At 33.3% G+C, this 23,581-nt stretch overlaps 1 protein-coding gene across 1 annotated transcript in view; it reads right to left on the bottom strand.

Moving 5' to 3' along the window:
• Window positions 1-849: 849 nt before the first annotated feature.
• Window positions 850-23,581, bottom strand: part of LOC145242788 (uncharacterized) — a 38,268-nt gene continuing 15,536 nt past the window's right edge. Inside the window, exons 3-4 of the mRNA XM_080105923.1 lie at window positions 12,914-12,977; window positions 850-2,471 (exon numbers count right to left, since the gene is read on the bottom strand). Coding sequence (XP_079962049.1) covers window positions 1,460-2,471; window positions 12,914-12,977 — 1,076 coding nt within the window. The 3' untranslated portion in view covers window positions 850-1,459. The remainder of the gene's footprint in view (window positions 2,472-12,913; window positions 12,978-23,581) is intronic.

Here is a 23,581-nt window from a genome sequence, read left to right as displayed (position 1 = left end):
ATGAACAAAGCTTCATTTCTAGAACTGCCTGTCTGTGGAACACTGTTCTGCTGTCCTGCTTCCTGGTTGAATACAACATGGTAGCTTTCAAATCTAATGTAAACAAGTTCCTGTTGAGCAACTCCTGCATTCTACCTGGCCTCCAGCTGTCTCAACTCTGTCCTACCACTGGATCAGGCTGGTTGGTACAAGAGTGACGCTGGCTCTGCGCAAATCAGCTTCACTTTAAACTCTCAGTGTGAGTCATCCATCATACCTAGGATGATCAGATGAACCGCACACACATCCAAGCTACCCAAAATTTACTTTCACAAAATAGTAAACATACTTAGTTCTCTAACAATGCATTTCTGAATTATGGCACAACACGTAAAAGGCAAAGAATTGTGACAACATAAATAACTGAATTATGGCACAACACGCAAAAGGCAAAGAATTGTGACAACATAAATAACTGAATTATGGCACAACACGTAAAAGGCAAAGAATTGTGACAACATAAATAACTGAATTATGGCACAACACGTAAAAGGCAAAGAATTGTGACAACATAAATAACTGAATTATGGCACAACACGTAAAAGGCAAAGAATTGTGACAACATAAATGAATTATGGCACAACACGTAAAAGGCAAAGAATTGTGACAACATAAATAACTGAATTATGGCACAACACATAAAAGGCAAAGAATTGTGACAACATAACTGAATTATGGCACAACACGTAAAAGGCAAAGAATTGTGACAACATAAATAACAATTGAACTTTTTGTGAAATATAATTTTCTTTAAAATGTTTACATATTCAAATAATATAAACTTTAAAACTAAATCCAAGAAACTCAAAGTTTAAAAAAATAGTATTTTATAATAGAAATACAAACTTTCTCAATCATGATGAAGACAATATCACTAAGAAAAAAGGGCTCTGTTGATAAACAAATCTGGATAGAAGAATCCCATTGGTCAATCTTCTCATAATAGTGGTAAAAGAAAAAAAAGCAGCCACTTCCAAGTTTTCATGAGGAAAAAAACGTAGCAAGGCTCAGAAAATTGCCACGGGAATGTTCATGCCAGTGGGCGTTCTAGTCTAACCAAAGATAACGAAACATACAAAAAATCAGGCATATAAGTAATTGAGCAGTGTATGGATCAACCAATATACCAAATTTAAGGTTCTGTGGTACCATTGTTTGCCAAGATGTATATCTTGGTGTGGGATATCTCTGGAAGAGATTCTACTATCCTAGCATGACACAACACCTTCTCGCTGGAGTGACAATTACTTTTTTATTCACAAATGTTGTAATCTGATCGGTATTTTTAAGATCGCAACTGAGACATTTCTACATTTCTGTACTTGGTTCACCGGGTATGTTTGCTAGTTAATCTTTGACATTTTGTTTTCCATAAGTTTGGTTGCTGATGTAATTACCGGAATGATGAAGATGCTCCAGTTTAATTGTGAATTTGCATGTGTCTTTTTAAAGCAGATTTTGTGGTAAGTGCTGACGTGCAGACTGCACAAGAATAAGGCTTTTCGCCAGTGTGCGTTCTCATGTGCGTCTTTAGATTACACTTGGCTGCGAACGATGCACCACAAGCCTCACACGAGAATGGTCTCTCCCCTGTGTGTATACGCATATGTATCTTTAGATCTGATTTTGTTGTGAACGATGAGCGACACAGTTCGCAGCACGGTTTGTCGCCAGTGTGCCTTTGCATGTGTGTTTTTAAGCCGCATTTGATTGTGAATCTTGAGCCACACACTTCACAGGAAAAAGGTTTCTCTCCAGTATGTGTTCGCATGTGAGTTTTTAAGATACATCGTGTCGAGAATGAAGAGCCACACACTTCACAGGAAAAAGGTTTCTCACCAGTGTGTACACGTATATGTGTTTTCATGTCGGATTTTGTTGCAAAAGAACATCCACATATTTCACAACCGAATGGTCTCTCCCCACTGTGCGTTTGCATGTGCGTCTTTAGATTACACTTCTTTGCAAATGACGTGCCACACACCTCACACGAAAATGGTCGCTCGCCACTGTGAACACGCATATGCGTCATGAGGTCAGATTTCGTCACGAATGAACATCCGCACACACTGCATGAGTATGGTCTCTCTCCCGTGTGAACACGTACATGTCGTGTCAAATCGGATTTCGTCACAAACGAAGAACTGCACACTTCACATGGATAACACCGTTCTCCAGTGTGGGTTCGCATATGTATTCGAAGATAAGATTTTTCTGCGAACAATAAACCACACACTTCACAAGGAAAAAGTTTCTCGCCACTGATGGTTTTCATGTGTGTATTTAAACCAGTTTCATTTGTTAATGGTGAGCCATATACTTCAGTAGAAACAGTTTTCTTTTCAGGGTGTATTTCCATGATTTTAAAGGGGTTTTTACGAGAATAATTCTCTTTGAAGCGGACATTTAAATAGGATATTGCAGATGATGGTCTTCAAGCTTTACAGCAATCACCTTTATGCTTAACATCACTTTATTATTGAAGTAGGTAAAATTTTAGCATAAATATTTATGTGTACACTTAAAATGAATAAACTTTTGTCTGATTACAAATAAAGAGGCGCACACTTCACAAGGAGACGGTTTCCTTTTCTTTCTTTGTTCAATTTTCTCATTTTGTTCTAACTAGGAATGGGACATCCTATCGCATGCTAGACATTTCCACAGAGAAATCGTTTTAAGATTCTAAGTATCCTTTTAAGTGCAATTGTATGCATCTCTCTTGCACTTGGTTCATCGGGTATATTTGCCAAGTAGTTTTTTAAATTCTTATTCATGAGTCCGGTTGCTGTTATAATTACTAAAATGACAGAGATATTCCCAAGATTCCAGTTTTTTTTCATGTCGTAGGACCTTCGTATTTATTTCGTTTTGTCTCAACTGAGGGTTTGCATGTGTATGTTTAAAACAATTTTATTTGTAAATGATAAGTCATACACTTCAGTTGAATAAGCTTTCTTTTCAGTGTGTATCCCATGATTGTATAGTGATTTTAATTTTGCTTCTCTTTGACGTGGACATTTAAATGCAACATTGCAGAGCAAGATGATGGCTTTTAAGCATTATACAGCAATAAGACTTCACTTTTACATTGCTCCATTATTAGGGTATTATTAATGTATTTCCATGGTTGGTAATGGTTTTATAAATTTACCAAAATGAGCTGTGATACAGTGAAACAGTACTGTATGTAGATAACTATAAGGCTCCTTATCTTGAGTTGAGCATGTTGGGAAGTGATACACGATGTACCATTAACGTATCAAGCGATGCTCTTTGTGTTGTGTAAACAAATTCAGCTTAGGTATTAAGATGATGTCATAACATCATTAATTCGTTATCCACACAGCAGCTGCCATTTAGCGTAACGGTTTGAAGCCTTGACTGCCGTTTTGATCCTGGGTTGAGGTAGTTGCCTGCCGAGCTGCACTGATGAGCTGAGATACAGCGAAACAGTACTGCATGTGGATGACTATATATATATATATATATATATATATATATAAGATTTGTTGTTGGCGTTTTTAGCAATATTAACAACTTCGAAACGCTGTTATTTTTATTTTTTCTGCTATTTTAGCGTTTTTTAAAGAGCTTTAGGCTCTGCTTGATATTCATATATATATATATATATATATATATATATATATATATATATATACGAATGAATCATGAATCGCCCTTATTTTTATGGGACATATTTATTTTTATCATTAAATATTATATATTATTAAATATACTTTCATGCACATAATATTTAATAATATTTACTATAACAATTATTAAATACCTATTAAATAATAATTATTAAATTAAATTATATATATATATATATATATATATATATATATATATATATATATATATATATATATATATATATTATGATATGTATGGGACTATATATTTTTGTGATCAATATTTTTTTAATTACCAAAACTAATTAATGTAAAAGCTCAATTAATATTAACATTTTACAATAGAGCATATATGCATAACTAAATAGAGATAAAAAAAAAAAAAAAATTGGACGGTTGTCAATGCCTGTAACTTTTGTTGTTTTTTTTTAAAGAATTGTTTTTGTTATGGGAAATGCATAATTTTTTTTTTTTTTTCTTGAAGATTTTTCACCAAAAGTAATGTGATGGTCTTCTGCAGAGTGAGATGACGGCCTTCACGCTTCACACCAATAGTTTTTTTTTTTTTCGTGTGGTTTTATTATTAAAGTACATGTTTTAGTGTAAATATTTATTTGCACACATAAAAAGAATAAGGTTTATGAGTTCGTAGTTTCTGTGTCCATTTCACTGTTCCTGTAAATAAAAAAGTAGTATTAGTAGTATTATTAGTATTATTAGAAAATGTTATTTTCATTATATTTAAAAACTTTTAATCTGCAAAAATAGATTTTCGCAAAACATGACTGATGACTCAATATTTAATCTTCGAGAACAATTAGCAACCAAATTATTACCTATTTGCTATTTGTCTTGAATCTAGATTTCAATTATGATTCGTATATAAGTGAAACTGTAGATTTCAAACAAGTGAAAAATCCTCACAAATTGAATGTCGTTATAAAAACAATAATTATTAAGGCAAAAACAATCTAAACATTGGGTAATAAATATCTCATTACTAGTCGGTAAAACCATTACTAGTCGGTAAAACCATTACTAGTCGGTAAAACGTGCAGAAATAACACAGATGCACAACTTGTTTCATATAAAATTTATTTCAACAGTTAACATATTGAATCTTCTTAATATGATCCATAGCACAATAAAAATCATGAGACATTTTTCTTTTAATAATCCATCAATAAATAAGCATATTTTGACCATGTCAAAACAATAAAAACATCAAATCATTAGTGAACCAAAAAAAAAAACCTCATAAAAAAACTCGGATCTTGATAATAGGAAAACAAACAGAAACACGATATAATAGTAAAAAAGTTTAATTCACTAAAATTTAATTCACTAATTTTCAATCTGAATATTTTTGTACCTATTTACTATGCCTCCCCACAGGACAGAGTTAGACACCAGGGTCGTTTTTTAACGCGGAGAAAAGGTACAAAAATAAAAATTGTCTCAGTCGTGAAGGATTTCTCCTCCACCGAAAGAGAACAAGAAATGGAAGTGCAGCATCCGAAGAACAGATACTACACCTTGATCCTGTAACAGACAACTTAAATCCCTATATCAAACTCACCATATTAACGAGTGGAACTTTTATTAGGGGTGGGGTTGTTTTTTATAAGCATAAACTTAAACAAGATAGTGTGCATTAAGTTGCATAAGCACCAACTTTCAAAAATAAATCGCTCCTCACTGAAATACAATTACCTACCATGAAGTAATCTTGAAAAAACAAAATGAATAGCAAGAAGAATTACACACTTATAAAAAAGATTAAATTTTGTTTGCATCCAATTTTTTTATATAAAATTTTAAATAACGGAAAAATGAATATGACAAGTCAAAATTGAAGAGGATTTCACTTTATTTATTTTCGTACATTAAGCTCTAAGCTGATTTGTGATGTCTGTTTAAAGGGAGATGGGATTCATCTATATTTCTGATACCTAGCTATACACAAAATAAATAATTTTTTTGTTATAACCATAGATATTAGACAAAAAATACTTATGTAAGTAAGATAACTCCTATTTTAATTTTTGAGTTAAAGTAGGAACTATTTTACTCATGTGAGGTTTTTTTATTTTTTTTATTTAATTTTTACCCCAAACAAGGCACAGTGCTGCTTTGAACATAATTTGCAGGGATAATATATTAAGGTGGGCAGCAAGATTTCTGTTCACATTACACTTGAACTTCTGCATGTCAGTACAGTTGGGAAAGCAGGATCCTGGAAGGGAGTTTCAAAATCTCGCAGTACTGGGGAAGAAACTATTGAAGCAGAAGGCTTTCTTACACCTAGGGATCTCTACTGTGTAGGGGTGGAATTTCGCTGCTTGTCGGGTTTGTCGGGGTATTTATGTTGAGAGGGTACAAGTGCTTGTAGTTTGTCAGAACATCCACCATTAAAATACTTGTAGAACAGGCAGAGAAATGCAACATTGATGGAACAGAGGCTGAAGCTTAGATGACAGTTCAGGACCTGTCAGGTTGGCAACTCTCTTTTGAACCTTGCTCAGGAATGAGAGATAAGTAGCAAATGCACCAGAAAAAAAAAAAACTTTTCCTAATGATGTCATGATTATTGCCATTCGTATCTTTATAGTAAAACAATAACTTAAATAATTTGTATAATTGAAAAATACTTCCCATTACATGTTAGCCAAATAACTGCAAGAAAAAATAAAATACAAATAAATACAATTGCAAATTAGTTAAGACTTCTATCCAGCCATGACTGGTGGAATGAATGCATGCTATCTTAAGGATTAAATAAACGGTTTCATTCAGAAATCCCAAGTTTGATTCCCAAGTTCAACAGAAAGATTCCAAACTTTGACAAAATACACCTGGAGAAGGTCAGAGGTGACATCAGCCGAAGCATTATGAAAATAACATTCCAGATATGATTGTGAATTACTTAAGACTTCTAAACCGTCAGAGCTGATAGAATAGGAGCATGTGTGAAACGGCACTAACCCTATTTGAGTTCAACCGGCTTCCTCCAAAGGAGGAAGTTTCATGAAGAGTATAAAAGAGTTCCCCAGTCGCATGTATACCCCCGCTAGGGGAGATGGCGATGTTAGGTTTTTGCAACTCTTGCAAAGTGTCGACGAGCTCCTACATATAATGCCTGGAATTCCCAAATACAAAGAAGGAAACTCTTTAATAAAACAAAGATGAAACTTTTAAAGTTCTCTCTGATTCTCTCTCCTCTGATCTCGAGCGCGTGGTTCATTGGGGGAAGATGTGGCTGGTTTCCTTTAATGCATCCAAAACCAAACTCCTATCCTTGCATCATCAACGCTCTGATCCCCAGCTGGCATCAATTGTGATGGATGGCTCTCGTCTGGGTGAGGCTCAGTGTTTTGACAAGCTTCTGGGTTTGACCTTTACTCCTGATCTGAAATGGAACACGTACATCAAGTCTGTTGCCAAGGTCGCTGGAAAGATGGTGGGATCCTTCTACCGCCCCAGAAGATATCTCACTACTGATGCAATTCTCTATCTATATAAAAGTCAAGTACGTCCAAGGATGGAATACTGTTGCCATATCTGGGCAGGAGCTGCTAAAAACAGCCTATCCTGCCTTGACAGAGTACAAAATAGACTTCGTGGTTTTGTGGGGGATGCCCTTTTCTCTACCCTGCAACCTCTCTCCCACAGAAGAGACGTTGTGAGCCTGTCCTTGTTTTATCGTTATTTCCATGGCAGATGCTCGTCTGAACGCCAATCTTTCACGAAAAACACCCGTCTAGCTGAATCCACTGTGAAAAATTTCCCCCACTCTATATCTGTGCCTAAATCAAAACGCGGATTCCATGAACAAAGCTTCTTTCTTAGAACTGCACGCCTGTGGAACTCTGTTCCGTTTGCCTGCTTCCCTCCGGACTACAACTTGGATGTCTTCAAGTCCAATGTTAACAAATTCCTAATGAACCGCCCCCTTAAGTAAACACTTCATCAAATCTCCACACTAACGTAATGTACTTGCAATAACCCTTATCCCTGAATGGCTTCCGGGCCTTGATAAGTGGTGATCACTGTGTAAAAAAAAAAAAACAAAAAAAAGCTGCGGCGACTTTTTTTTTTTTTTACTGTAACAAAGCTTATAATATTATTAACACCAACATTTAGTTTTTAACATTATAAAAAATAAAATTGCAATGATAGTTGTAGAGGAATTGCAAACGCACCTTTAAAAAGTTCATCCTTTAAAGTTTCAGTCTTTGTATTTTTTAAAATTAAAGACCAATTTTTCAAAAAACCTTACCATAAAATGTACTTTTTAATTAAAAAAAAAAATGCTGCAGCTTTTCTTAAATGTTTTCATCTAATGAAAATATCGTTGGTTTTTCCCTTAATAGTCATGTCGTGTACAAACGACATTTTGTATTATTAATGTTATCAACTTCATTACATCAAAAAAAAAAAAAAAATTGTCGCAGCTTTCTTTTTGTAATGTTATGATTTAATAAAAAAAATATTGTTAAAAACAAGCGTCCTAAATTATGACATGAAAAAATGAACGTATTTCTTAGTAAACGAGAGTTGTCTCCCTCTGCACAGTGAACGATTGTAAAACAACGGCAAAAATATGAGAATCTTACATATAAAAATTATGTGAAACGTGTATTGTAATCGAAAAAGAACAAGCAGAAATATTTTTTGCAATTATAATTTTCTGTGTGTGAAAATATTAAATAAACGATACTTAACTGCGTTACGCTATTTGGTTGCTGTTAGGTATGTGAAATTGCAATGGTCCAACATTGTTCAAACGTCTTAAGCTGTTTATACAAAGAGCATTGCTAGCAGTGTCAGAAATCGCCATTAAAAATTTGTGGTAAACACTGAAATATTTAGACTTACTGTCTTTCGAAGCTTATAACTACTTGAAAAATGTAATTCAAACCCTAATTTTTTTTTTAATTAAAGAAGCAAAAACCAAATTTTTAAAAAAATAACAGGTTTAATAGCAAATTATGCAATATTTGCTTTTTTAATCGGTTTTCTTTAAAAAAAGATTTAAAGAAAATCAACAAAATTTTACTTACTTTAATTATAAAAAATATATATAAATTCCAAAAAATCATTTATCTATAAAAAAAATACTATTCAATGTGTACTTCCATTGTTCATTGTTAAGAATTTATCCATATTTATACTTATATTCCATGTCCTTTTTAAATTAAATACTTTTTAAACAAGGATTACAAAAAAACGCAAACTCCAATGTTTTTCACCGTTCAAATAAAGGAGACAAATTTTTTATTTTCTTCATGTTATCTTCCAGTGGCTTCAAAGGGCCACAATTAATGTCTCTTTCTATTGTGTGCTGTAAACCAAAATTAGTATTTTGGGGCCTCCTTAGATGAAAAATGAACACATTCACTTATAAGTTTTTGCCGTTAAACAAAAAACCCACTCTACCAATTTTTTTTTAATTCTCTTAATGAAATACATGAGTTTTTGATTAATATATTTTATTTCTTCTTTATCGAGTGATTTTATTTTAAATATCTAAAAAAGAAAACATTGAATGAAATAGAAAAAATTGTCGTAAGCGTCCAATATTTGCTTGACAATTTAAGCATAACATAAGCTTCCACTTAGAAAAAAAATCAACGTGGTTTTTTAAAAAAAAGGTTTTACACTTTAGACATTACAGGTAAATTTCCAAAAAACAATTCTTTTTTTTGTTTTAAATTAGAATATTTTATTTATTGATCTTTTATCTTCAATTTGTGATATATAAAACTTTGGTGAGTAAACTAATTATTTAAATTTTAATAGACATTTAAAACTGGGGGGGGTGAATTAAAAAAAAAAACGTTTCCCTAAAATATTATATTTGGTTTATTGGAAAGAGCATAAAATTTCACATTGACCCTGAAAATATCGTAAAAATTTAACAGATAGAAAAATTTTGATAGATTTTTAAAGTTTAAAAATTGAAAAATATTTAACTCTTAAAATTCAATTGATTTCATTACGTAAAAAAAATGGCCGCATGAAGGTGCGTCGGCACTTTCTAAACACTTTTTTTTTTTTTTTTAATAAAAAATAATATTTCTACTATTTTTTAAACAATTTTAATAGTTTATTTTCGAAGTATATTCCATAAAGAAAATAAACAACCCACTTTAAAAAGAGAAATTACGAGTTTTTTATATTTTATTCGCAGTTTCGTGTTAGGAGTGTCAAAAATTCCCCAAAAATTTTGATGCACCTACAGCATTATACGCAAGTGGCAGTTTGTTACTTCACTCTCCAATATGCTCAACCCAAGATATATATTTTGACATATATATATATATATATATATATATATATATATATATATATATATATATATATATATATATATATATATATATATTGGCTGTTTACGAACTTTAATTTGTAAACAAAAATAAATAAATCTTGTTCAAAATTTTTCCAATTAAAAAACAAAAATAAAGAAAAATCTGTATGATATGCGTACCCATAACAAAACAAAAATATATTACAAAAATCACTAAAAAATTGATTAAGAACTTTTACTTGTTACTTAAAGAAAACCAGTTTTACGCGATTAATGGGAATTCGTAGACATTACAACATGAATCTAGTCAGTATGAATTATTGTTTCTTGGCCTTTTTTTTTTTTTTTTTCAAAATAGAAAACGGGACCGTCACATTTCAGATATTCATAAAATTTGATATGTTTATTTAAAAATAAAACTACTTGATCGATTTACGTGATCTTCTTTTAGAATATATTTTCGTTTCGTCACGGATACGTATTTTTCTTTATTTTTGTTTTAATATTGTGGAAAATAACCAATTAACGATAGGATTTTTCTGTTCAATGGAAAAATTCTTTTTTTTTTTTTTTTTTTACTTTCAGGAATTTAAGAAAAAATAAGAATTCTAAAAAAAAAATCTGTCGGCGATTTCGCTCCATAAAATTATAGAATTTACAAAATGGATACTTTTTATACTTATCTTTTACCTTTTTTCAGTTTTATCTTTTAAAATAATCAGTCCAACGATTCATTCCAATTTTGTTAACAAAGGGAGATAATCTCGGTATTATTGTGAAAAATTATCGTGTGTGTGTGTGTTTTCTGTGTCAACGTAACTTTGACATTGAGTAGTAACATAAGAATCGATTTACAGGTTTTGTCAGTTATATTGAACTTTTCAGCTTTAAAATGGCTATCATCGAAACAAAATTAATCAACTTGGTAACCGTATCGTTTCTCGGACCTGAACCAGAACCATATAATTTAATCAGGAATCTTTACGATTACTGTTTCCATTTCACTTCCGGTTGCTACTTCGTTTTTAATTGATTTTTTTATGGTATTTTTTGTTTATTAAATTGTGAGGTGAAAGTACACAAAAAGATAAAAAAAAAATAAAAAAAAAAAGGCAAAGGAAACCTCCTCCCCATGTTATTTGGAAAATGAATCTTACCGGTGAAATGAGCAACCGGAAGTGAAGTGGAAATAGATAACTAAAGATAACTAAAAGGCAATATGCAGTATTTAAAAAAAATATTAATTGGAATTTAGAGGCGGGGGGGGGGCAGTTACGTATATAAATTAAGGTAGGTTCTTCGTTATAATAGCAAAATCCGACAGTCGAAAAATTGAGTTTTCATTAAAAACACAATGATATTGACATAAGTCTAAGAAAATTCTGTTGGAGTTTTCACTCCATAAAATTGTAGAGTTTACAAAATGGACACATAATTTTTTCAACTGAAAGCAATGTTATCTACCTAATTAGTTAAACATTATTGGAATATTGCATAGAACAAGTATTTCCATGATTTAACGGAAAAAACAATTTCGCCATGTTTGTTTGTTAAAATTAACGTAAACACAATGGAAATAACTAATTTCTCATGAATTGGCTTAAGCTTTTTAAAATTTTCAGAAATTAATTTCCTCCCCTTATTATGCAATAATTTCCTCCATTTATTTTCAGAAATTAATTTCCTCCTCTCATTATGCAATAATTTCCTCCATTTATTTTCAGAAATTAATTTCCTCCCCTCATTATGCAATAATTTCCTCCATTTATTTTCAGAAATTAATTTCCTCCCCTTATTATGCAATAATTTCCTCCATTTATTTTCAGAAATTAATTTCCTCCCCTCATTATGCAATAATTTCCTCCATTTATTTTCAGAAATTAATTTCCTCACCCTTATTATGCAGTAATTTCCTCCATCTATTATGCAAGCAAATCTTACAAATTGTCTTCGAAAATTATTTTCTTCAATAATTAATTTTCTACCTTATAATTTTTCATAATTTTTGAATATTTTCATTACTTCAACATGACAATTAAATAGCCACCATTGGTTTTACTTGAAAATCAATATTTCGAGTTTCAAATTTTGCTATTATAATGGAGAAGAACCTTAACATAAAATTATCTGCAATTTCCTGGCTAATTTAGCATTTTAGGACAGTTAACCAATTGTGGAAAATTGGCCATCTCATTTTGAGAGTTAAAATTTTCTTCCTTTTTATTAATAAGAAATCGATTTATCTAATTGATCAGAAAAAAAAAACTGAAACTATTAGAACAAAGTGAGGAATGCAACAAAACGGTTATCTTGAACTTTTCAGCTTTAAGATGGCTGCCATTGAAAGAAGATTGTTTTAATTAAATTAGTTCTAGTTTTATAACAGTTTGGTTCAATTCATGATTTAACAATCAAATGATACCTTGTTATTAACTCTGTCATGTGCTCAGCTCGACTGAGAAATAGCCTCTGATTGGACAAAGCAGAAGGAAAGTTGGATCCTTGCACCAATCAAGATTAAGCTTATAAACCAAAGAGATTAAACCACTATCAATAATTTCCCCCACTCATTATCTGTACCTAAACCTAAACATAGATTCCATGAACAAAGCTTCTTTCTTAGAAGTGCATGCCTGTGGAACTCTGTTCCGTTTTCCTGCTTTCCAGCTAACTACAATATGGTTGTCTTCAAGTCCAACGGGAGCAAATTCTTGATGAGCCGTTCCCTTAAGTAATCCAATTTACCAAATTTCCACTACTAACAATGTCTAACACGTTCCCCATTATCACTGTACACTCATTAACCCTTATCCTCGAGTGACCTCTGGGCCTTGATAAGTGGTGATTCCTTTATAAAAAATTTTAAAAAATAAAACACTAGTAATTCGCAGTGTCGCTGCTGCTACAGGCTCTGATTACTTACCTTCTTTCTTTCTTACTTCCTAAAGCTGTAACAGAGTGCAGAGGCATGTTTGGCAGCAGCAGAGCTATATGACAGCCAACATATTTAAATGACCGAGCTGTGTGCAAGGTGACGTCACAGCAACAGAAAGAGGAAAGAAAAAGCTTATAAAGAAAGATAGAAATAGACGTGTTACACACGTAGCCTGAAAGCAATAATGAAAGACGTGTTTGAAGCATAGCCAGTTAAAGATAAAGTACCACATGTGCAACACGGCAAAGTCTTGCTAAGCACATAGGAATAAAAGAAAACTTTTGAACAAGAGACAAGGTGCTATTCTAGAAGTACCTGTAAATAAAAGTTTTGTTTCAATTGAAAGAAAAGTGACTCAAATTCTTTCCTTGTAACTGGCTGCATATAACGTGTTGGTCCCGAGTGCTGACATGCAATAACTATGTTACAAAGCAAGTAAGTTTCACAGGAACGTGTGGACTCAGATATTTTCCAACCAGTGAAAATCATTTCAAGCCCCAAGAGTAACAAATTTATGTGGAAATGGAAAATCAGTGTGAAGTTAGAAACGTCTATTAAAAAAAAAACAAAGGGCCAAAAGCTAGAGACATAGAGCAGGTTGCAACTTGAACGAGACTCCTGAACGTCTGCTCAACCCCCCCCCTCATATCCTTGGCCAGAGGAGGCAGAAAAGAACTTATATACCTTTGTCTCATGCACACATTCCAACACATTAACAACTGTCAAACAAACATAAACGCACTGCTGCTTACAGTTATACACGCACTAACAAAAACAAAGTAAACGCACACATGCCATGCTGCTAAATATTCACACACGTTTATTACTTACGCACACATATTCACACTATGAACACAATGGAGTGTGTAAATATCTCCACTGAAAAATCTGTAAAAACCTGAATATCCCATGTAGTAGCAAGTCTTGGGAACATGTTTACCAGAAAGAAAAGTTGGAAATAAGTCATAAACTATCCACTATGACTACAAAATCCCTACAGCTACATACCTAGAAAATGGGGCTATTAAGCCTGACATAGTGATATGAGACAAGAAGGAGAATGTGGCAACCCTAGTTGAAGTAAGCGTCCCTAATGATGCTGACCTTAACAGAGCTGAGAAGGAGAAAATAACAAAATACCAAGGACTTATGTACAACATGAAAAGAAACTGGAATCTTAAGAAGGTATCAATCATACCAGTCATTATAGGAGAAACCAAGCTTTTAAAAAAGAATTTCAAAAACTCTGGCGAATATACTCGGTGAACCAAGTGCAAGAGAAATACAAACAGTAGCACTTAAAGGGGCGGTTAGAATCTTAAAAAGATCTCTCAGTTAGAGTAACTAAACTGATGGAAGAATGTTTCGCATCCGGTAGAATGCTCCATCCCCAGGAAAACCAAAATGATAAGAAAATTAAAACAAGAGAAAAACATATTAACCTACAAATCTCTAAACCTTGTGAATATATACTGAACTTTTTTTTGCAAAAAAACGAATTTGCATTAACATTTTCATTTTTGAAAGTAACTTTTATATTCTTACCTCCCATATAAAAATGTTTGGTTATAAAATTCTGTCTTTCTCAATGTTTGCATTTATAAAACTGTTTATGGCTTAGTTGGCACTTGCTACCTGGTGACCCTTCTGTTCTTTTAAGGTTCCGTTTACTTCCATGTTTATATGCATGCCCTATATATTTGGTTGCAGAATTTTTAATTTTGATTTCAACTGATGTATTTTCAAATAAGTTTTCCTTATACCTTTACTTTATATATTATTTTAAAGAGTTCTTTTTGCTCTATTTAATCATTTAAATTACAATCGTTTAAAAAAAATTGTCTTTTTTTTTAGAACATTGAATACAAGATGGAAAAAAAAACAAATTCACATTATTTTCTTATTTCAATTCAAGCCAGGCCGAAAAGCTGCTGAAACAGCTCGTGATATCAACAAAGTGTTTGGCCCAGGAACTACTACTGAACGCACAGCATAATGGTAGTCAAAGTAATTTCGTGGCAGAAAGTTGATGCTGATGAGTAGTGGTCGGCCATCAAATATTGACAACAATCAATTAAGAGCCTTAGTCAGAGACAATCCGCAATTGTTCAGGAACTTGCTGCTGAATTAGACGTAACATATACAATGATTTCCAACCACTTGAGCAAGATTGGAAAGACAAAAAAACGTGATAAGTGAGTACATCACAAATTGAACGACAACCAAAAGAAACGCCATCTTCCCTTCTTTTACGCAACAAGAATGATCTGTTTCTCAACCGGGTTGTGATTTGCGATGCATAGTGGGTTTTTTACGATAGCTGGCAATGCTTAGCTCAGTGGTTTGATGCGGATGAAGCTCCACGACACTTCCTGAAGCCAAAATTGCACCAAAAGAAGGTCATGTTGATTGCTTGGTGGTCTGCGACTGATTTCACCCATTACAGTTTTTTGAATGCAGGCGAAACCATTACGACAGGAACAAATGGATTAAATGAATCAGAAACTTCGACAACAGCACCCAACATTAGTCAACAGAAAAGGTCCTACCCACTATCACTTTTTCAAACATCCAGGCAACTTTCTGCACGAGAAATGTTTCAAAAGCCTTAATGATATCAAAAATGTGCGTCAACGACTTCATCGCCACCAGAACACAAGATTTTTATGTTACTGGCAGTGTGTTGATTTCTATCAATAAATTTTTGTTTATGTTAAGATATGTTTATCTGAATTTCAAAGTTAAAAGCTGCAATAACTTTCTTGTCAACCTGATATGTATAGACAGGGTGTAAAGAAAACAATCATACCGCGTCATTTTAAAACTTTTATTGAAAGAATCAATTCAGGTAACTTGATTATGTAGTAGAGCTGACATCTATTTAATCTAGTTGCCTTCAGCCTCAATCACTGCCTCGATACAAGTCCAGAACTGGGAGCATGTCTTTTCTACAAGCGCTGACAGGAGCTTGGCAAATACTCGGTGGATGGTGGTGAACAAGCTTGCTTTGGTGTTGTGGGAGGTCATGTTGGTGATATTCTTTATGAATGACAAAACGAAGTAGTCCAGTGGATTCAGGTCAGAGGAGGAGGGGGGCAGTAAGAGAAAGATCCGAAGTCGTAGGATTTCTTCTGAAGCCAAATTTGGGTCTCTTTGGACTTGTGGGACAGCGCCGAGTTATGTCGCCACACCCAGGGTCCGGCAGCAGTCACCTGATTGCACCAGAGGATCACCACACTCTTCTGCACATCCAGGTACATTTTGATGTTGACTTCCAAGCCAACTTTGAAGATGTGAGGTGGCATGATGTGGCCCTCACTTGAAATCACACCAAAAACCATAACCATGGCCGGAAACATTGTTGAGCTGTGCCCTCAAGCGTTGAAATGTCCAGATTTGCATTTTGAGGGTGTTTGCAATGGTCCTGTTGTCATAACTTGGATCAGTAAAGATCATGAGTTCTTCAGCAGTGCATTTCCGATCTTGCTCGTTGTATGTTGTGTCACGTTCTGACATGATAGGAGACTCTTATCACTCTTGGGATTTGTACATTATTAGCCAACTAGTAGAGGGTTTGCAACAAAAAAAGAAAACGGAAATGGAATCATGTCTTTACTAGGGTGACAATTTTATCATTTCACACGATATATATATATATATATATATATATATTTGTACTTGTTTATTGTTATATAAACATGCTCACATCCCGCTGCTACAAATAGTCACTTGTTTCAATCAAACAACAGATATCATCAGGCAGCGACTTGACTATTCAAAAGTTCAATGAATAATCTATAATAATAGATTATTCATTGAACTTTTGAATAGTCAAGTCGCTGCCTGATGATATCTGTTGTTTGATTGAAACAAGTGGCTATTTGTAGCAGCGGGATGTGAGCATGCTTATATAACAATAAACAAGTATTATCAGCTCTTTTTATTGAGCACTATCTAACAACCTCGTTGAATTCATTAGTCCATTACTTTTGAATATAAAAAAACCCGAATATATATATATATATATATATATATATATATATATATATATATATATATATATATATATTCAAAATGGCGTAATGTAAACATAGTATAAGGTATTTACAACTTCTCATCCAATTTTCAGATTTTTAATCATGTCAAAACGCACTTTATCTCCTTTTGATGGATTGACTGTTGCTATTTCTTCTGATGAGTTAAGGGCAAAATAGATTCACTAATTGATATAATAATTAAGTGATTGATTGTTCACTATGAAACAGATGCTGTCAAGAATTGTAAATGTCAACTGAATTAAGGGAATAAATTGTAAGATGGTCAACATCATGAACTTTGGAATATAGACTTTTGTCATTCATTAATTATATTGCTCTGTAATTACATTGAGCTTTTTAAATAAAGATTGGTATATATAAAAAGGAAATAAAGTATATTTCCACAGATATATATATATATATACTACCAAAGATACCCACGCTTTGCGCAGGACTTTGCTGTATATACAGGTACCTGCTTCGTGGGTACCCTTTAGTATATATCTGAAAAGGGAAAATATTAACTTAATTTTTTCAAAAGAATCATATACATCTTAAAAAATAAAAGGATCCTTAATAATCCGTTACATTGTTTTGGCGCTATTTCTGGTCTAAGTTAAGAGATACAATGCAATAAATTAGATTAGGCTAAATCATATGAAATTTCATCAAGATGGGGGTGGAGAAGAGTGATCTAATTCAAATTCACAAGGAAGTTAGCCTGCGCCTAAATTCCCAATTGCAATACAATTACTCATCCCAATTATGATTCCATTAATGAAAGTGCATAAAACAAAACAAGTCACAGCATATTAAAAGATAATCTCGTTCATAATTACAGACTCATCAAAGCGTTCATTAAATAGTATTGATTTAAGAAATTAGAGGAGAAATTTCTCAATATTTGTGTTACATATAGGGGTTTCATTAAAAGAGAGTCTTAGAGTCTTATTAGAGTGTTTGTCTTGAGAGAGAGTCTTATTATATGGCTTGTTGTATCTTAGTGAGAGTGTTTAAGAGGAATGTTGAAAGACTCAGAGAGAGACATGTTGTTGTAAGAGACTTAGAGAGATTGTTCGTTTATAACGATTCCTATATATTAAATGTTCATTCCTTAGATGTGTAGAATGGAAGAAGAAGCTCTTTGAGTGAGGAGATAGTGTTCAGATATTGTGTAGACATGAGATGTTTATGTCACGACATTTTATAACACAGACATATAATAACAAATCAATTTACCTTTTGGTAGGAATCACAAACACAAGACGACGTTCTACAAAATACAGATGAGTTTATTCTTCACACGACCGGCCATGATTTCCATTATCAAGAATTCAAAGCTTCACATTTTAGTTTCAAAGTGATCGTCTCGCTTCTAGACGTTCAGACTCTCTCTGAGTTTCCTCACTGACTGACTTCTTTTACTCTCAAGTTTTTTCTCTATCCCTAGAACTTTCTATTTTCCGTGACGTCATACACATGTTAAAACATGTGCCTTCTTTCACGTGTTCTGGACATGCATGTCCAAAACTTTTCCTATTTCTACAAAAGGAATTTTAACCTATACTCAGTAACCTATTTTTCCAATATGTTAAAATTATAAAATTATCTTATAAGCTGCATTCTTTCAATTTAAAATTTCATAACAAACTTGACAGTTCACATTCTTTTCTTGAAATATTTTATCTCTATTCTAAACAATCGTTTGTTTTACATTTTTAAATTCTCACACGTAATCTATTTCTAAACCTAAATTACGAGGTTCGAATTTCGTCTATTCTATTTCATTTTCATTTTAACTAATCTCTCTATTTTTATACTTACATGAAAAGGGGACAGCCCTTATCATGTAACATTTGGAGCTTTTTCTAAAGAGATCAATGTTAATCATGAGATTAAAATGTAAATATACAAAAGTTATCTTTGAAAAAAGAAATCAACTCCACATTTGTTTACATTTGTTTTTAATATACTACTAGAATTTCAGCCCAGCGTTGCCCGGGTGTTTGGAGGTGTATGTTGAGCAAAAAAAAAAAAAAAAAAAAAAGCGGTCAATTTTTTAAACTTTGACCTCGATTATGATCCCTTAATATTTATTGTTTTGGGCTCAAATCAAGTTATTAATTAGATCCATGTCCAAGGAACCTATATAAAAAATTTCAAGTGTTTAGACCAAAAATTGTCGGAGGAGTTTGGTAGAGTTCTCAAAGGTCAAATCGTTGAATGTTGACCCTTTAGTAGTCAAATTTCTGGCCGAAAACGAATTACAAAGATGTTCCCAAATATCAGTACTCTGTTTATGAAAATTCGAGTCTGTAGACTTAAAATTGACAAAGTTATTGTGTAGGGAAATGTACACACACAGGCACAGACACACAGACAAAAAAAAAAAAAACACGTTCACTTTTATAGCATGTGTGCCCGGCATTTCCTGGGTGTTTGGAAGTGTATGCTGAGAAAAAAAAACAAAACACAAAAAAGAAAACGGTCAATTTTTTTAAACTTTGACCCTTATTATGACCCCTTAACGTTTATTGTTTTGGGCTCTAACCAAGTTATTAAGTTAGATCCATGTCCAAGAAACCTATATCTAAAATTTCAAGTGTTTGGACCCCAAATTGTCGGAGGAGTTTGGTAGAGTTCTCAAAGGTCAAATCGTTGAACTTTGACCCCTTAACAGCCAAATTTCTGGCCGAAAACTGATCACATAGATTTTCTCAAATCTCAGTACCCTGTATATCAAATTTCGAGTCTGTAGACTAAAAATTGACAGAGTTATTGCGTAAGGAAATGTACACAGACAGACACATACACAGACACGTTCACATTTATAGATATATAGATAGATTTGTCTAACAAAAATATATACGTATGCATAAATATATATGGAAACGATTTTGTGTTTACTATAAACTTTTTCGCAAATATAAGTAAGTATAAATCATGTAGAATATCTGCACGAATATAATTACAGGTAATAGTTAACTAAAGATGATTATCCCATTAAAAAACCGAAGCAACTAATAGGGAATTAATTAAAATGAATGTTTAAAAGAATATGCAAATTAGCTAGATCGTTTGCCAGTGAATGAAATTCCACAACCAAGATATAATAAAATTGTATTTTCTTTTTAGAGGGTTGCCTTTTTTCTGTTGTTCTCAAAGTGTAGTATCTGTTCTGGCAGATACTGCACTTAAGATAATTTGTACCAGTCAATGGAGGGGAAACCCTCTATACTGGGACAATTATTATTTTTGGTAACCAGAGTGACCCCTTTTAGGGGAGCTGGTTTTTACCTCACATTAAAAACGGCCTTGTGCCTAATTTGCTCAGTGGGGGAGCAAATAAATACCATCTGTTCTGGCAGATACTGCACTTAAGATAATTTGTACCAGTTAATGGAGGGGAAACCCTCTATACTGGGACAATTATTATTTTTGGTAACCAGAGTGACCCCTTTTAGGGGAGCTGGTTTTTACCTCACATTAAAAACGGCCTTGTGCCTAATTTGCTCAGTGGGGGAGCAAATAAATACCATCTGTTCTGGCAGATACTACACTTAAGATAATTTGTACCAGTCAATGGAGGGGAAACCCTCTATACTGGGACAATTATTATTTTTGGTAACCAGAGTGCCCCCTTTTTGCCTACTTTTAGGGGAGCTGGTTTTTACCTCACATTAAAAACGGCCTTGTGCCTAATTTGCTCAGTGGGGGAGCAAATAAATACCATCTGTTCTGGCAGATACTGCAACCAAAGACCATTATAAGACCTTGGTCAATGTAGGGGCAAGCCTTCATACCAATTGTAACTATCCAGCTCCCCTACTCCCTGGGGAGTTCGTCCCCATTTCCCCTTCACTCCTCACATTAAAAATCGATCTTGTGCCTAATTTGCTCGGTGGGGGAACAAATACATAACTTGCCTTTTTTCTGTTGTTCTTGGCCTTTGGGGCTCGGATGAAAGTGTAGTATCTGTTCCGGCATATACTGCAAGCAAAGACCATATGTGGGAGCAACCCCACATATAAGATCTTGGTCAATGTAGGGGCAACCCTTCATACCAATTGTAACTATCCAGCTCCCCTACTCCCTGGGGAGTTCGTCCCCATTTCCCCTTCACTCCTCACATTAAAAATCGACCTTGTGCCTACTTTGCTCGGTGGGGGAGCAAATAAATACCTTGCCTTTTTTTCTGTTGTTCTTGGTCTTCAGGCCGGGATCAAAGTGTAGTATCTGCCTGAACAGATACTGCAAGCAAAGACCATATGTGGGGGCAGCCCCACATATAAGACCTGATCAATGTAGGGGCAACCCTTCATACCAATTGTAACTATTCAGCTCGCCTACTCCCCGGGGAGTTCGTCCCCATTTCCCCTTCACTCCTCACATTAAAATCGGCCTTGTGCCTAATTTGCTTGGTGGGGGAGCAAATAAATACCTTGCTTTTTTTCTGTTGGTCCTGGCCTTCAGACCAGGATCAAAGTGTAAAAAATATTTTTAAAAATTGGGTTTAAGTAGGAACCCCCATCCTCCCACCACCACACACACACACACATAAATACAAATTTAAAAGGGTAACCATGATAAAAGAAGCTGCCTGAAAGAAAAATCATTTAAAATTTACAACAGAGACGAGATGGATCAACCAACCTCACCATGCCCCCTTCTTTTTGAGTTGGCCTTGTGCCTAAGTTTTTTGTCCATTTTCCCAACTGTATTTTTTTCCTGTGAATAAAAAATTTAATGTCTCAAAGTGTAGTATCTGTTCTGCAGATGCTGCATTGCTGCACTTAGGATAATTTGTACCAGTCAATGGAGGGGAAACCCTCTATACTGGGACAATTATTATTATTGGTAACCAGAGTGCCTCGTTTTTGCCTACTTTTAGGGGAGCTGGTTTTTGTCATGCTGTGTTGTGCATGGATGGATGTGTAAGAATAAGATTGGAACACGTATGTTTGGTTGGTAAGAAGGGAATTGAATAATGGCGCCCCGCTTTATTGATTAATTGCTATGCGCATGCGTGAGTGCATACAAAAGTTAGATCACGAAACCGGAACGAAAGAGTCTATATAAAAGTTACTGAAACGAAAGAGCAGCGCTATCATTACCCCACATTAAAAACGGCCTTGTGCCTAATTTGTTTTAGCGAGGAAGCAAATAAATACATTAAATAAATAGAAAAGATGGGTTTTTAATATGAATATCGAAACACACAAAAAAAAACCCGAATTCATAGGAGTAAAGATAGATTGAAACAAAATCCGTAAGAAGCAGACGTGTTCATTTTTGTATCTCCCACATAAGCTATAAAAAATAATACTCTCTGGTAAATTTGTAAATCAATTTCCCTTTGGATGATAGTATTTTACGGATTGACGGCGATCTCATAAGGATCTTAATAATGATTCTGCTGCACTGGAAAATAATTCTAACCCTCCCCCCCCCCACTTCCGAAAAAAAAAAATTGACTTGCCCAATGATTTTTTTCTTAAGCAAGAATGATTTTGGATAAGTACCTTTGTATAAACGCTTAGGGCGCTTCTACAGAATTGGGACAAGATTTTGTAGTCGATAAATGGAGTTTTCAGGTAAAAAAAAAAAAAAAAAAAAACAACAACAAAAAAACAATAGTTTCAACTGATTTTTTTTTTGTCAATTCTAATAAGTTACAATGGTAGCTTCCAATGCAGTCGAAATTACCTGAATATTACTGAATTATTAAACAAAAAAAAAAAACTTTAATCAAGTAAGCAGGTGAAAATTTTCCGCCATCTTGTTTTAAACTAAAACGGAAAATTACATTCCTTTTGAATTCTCCTGTGTTTTACGATCATTTTCATCAAATTTTATTTTTTTATTTTCTTTAATAAATAATTTTCTACTTTATCGATTCTCATAATTTTTGGATATAATCATCTTAAAAATAGGAGGAATACGCAGATACCATTGTTTTCATGTGAAATTCAGTTTTACGATTTCCAAAATTTCATCCCAATAGTGTAGAAGCACCACGCTTAGAATTTAAAAAGGATATAAATAAGTTTATTACTGATAAAAATTTAGTATGTTTTTTTACCATCTTACAGAACATATTTTTTCTGGGGTAAAAAATACTCCATTAATTATTATTTTTTTAATGAATATTTACTTTGAAATGAACTCTTTTTAACTTTTGATTTTAATTGAATTTAATGAACTCTTTTTAGCGGCATGAGAAGCAAGATTATAGTGCTTAATTTTTTTAAAAATTATAAGAACTTAAAACGTTTGATTAACTAAAACACTGGGAGAAACAGATTTGTTTTTGTTTATGGTTCTGTTTTACAAGCTTACTTATATTAAGTGTATTTATTTAACAAAGAATAATGTTTCATTTATATATATATATATATATATATATATATATATATATATATATATATATATATATATATATACTAGCGGGGGGGGGTCCCGGCGTTGCCCGGATGTTTGAAGGTGTGTGTGGTTTTGGGTAAATCAAAACTCCGGGGGGAAGGAGTTAAAATAAAAAAAAGTTTTGCTAGGTAAGTATGAGGATCGAACCCGAATCCTTGAGGCAAAGTTGTAAATTAAAGTGTGGAAAAAAAAAAAG

The sequence above is a fragment of the Euprymna scolopes genome, chromosome 21 (assembly GCF_053919585.1).
Source record: "Euprymna scolopes isolate OS-2025 chromosome 21, ASM5391958v1, whole genome shotgun sequence".
Lineage (NCBI taxonomy): Eukaryota > Metazoa > Mollusca > Cephalopoda > Sepiida > Sepiolidae > Euprymna > Euprymna scolopes.
This window is presented reverse-complemented; position numbering and strand designations above follow the sequence as displayed.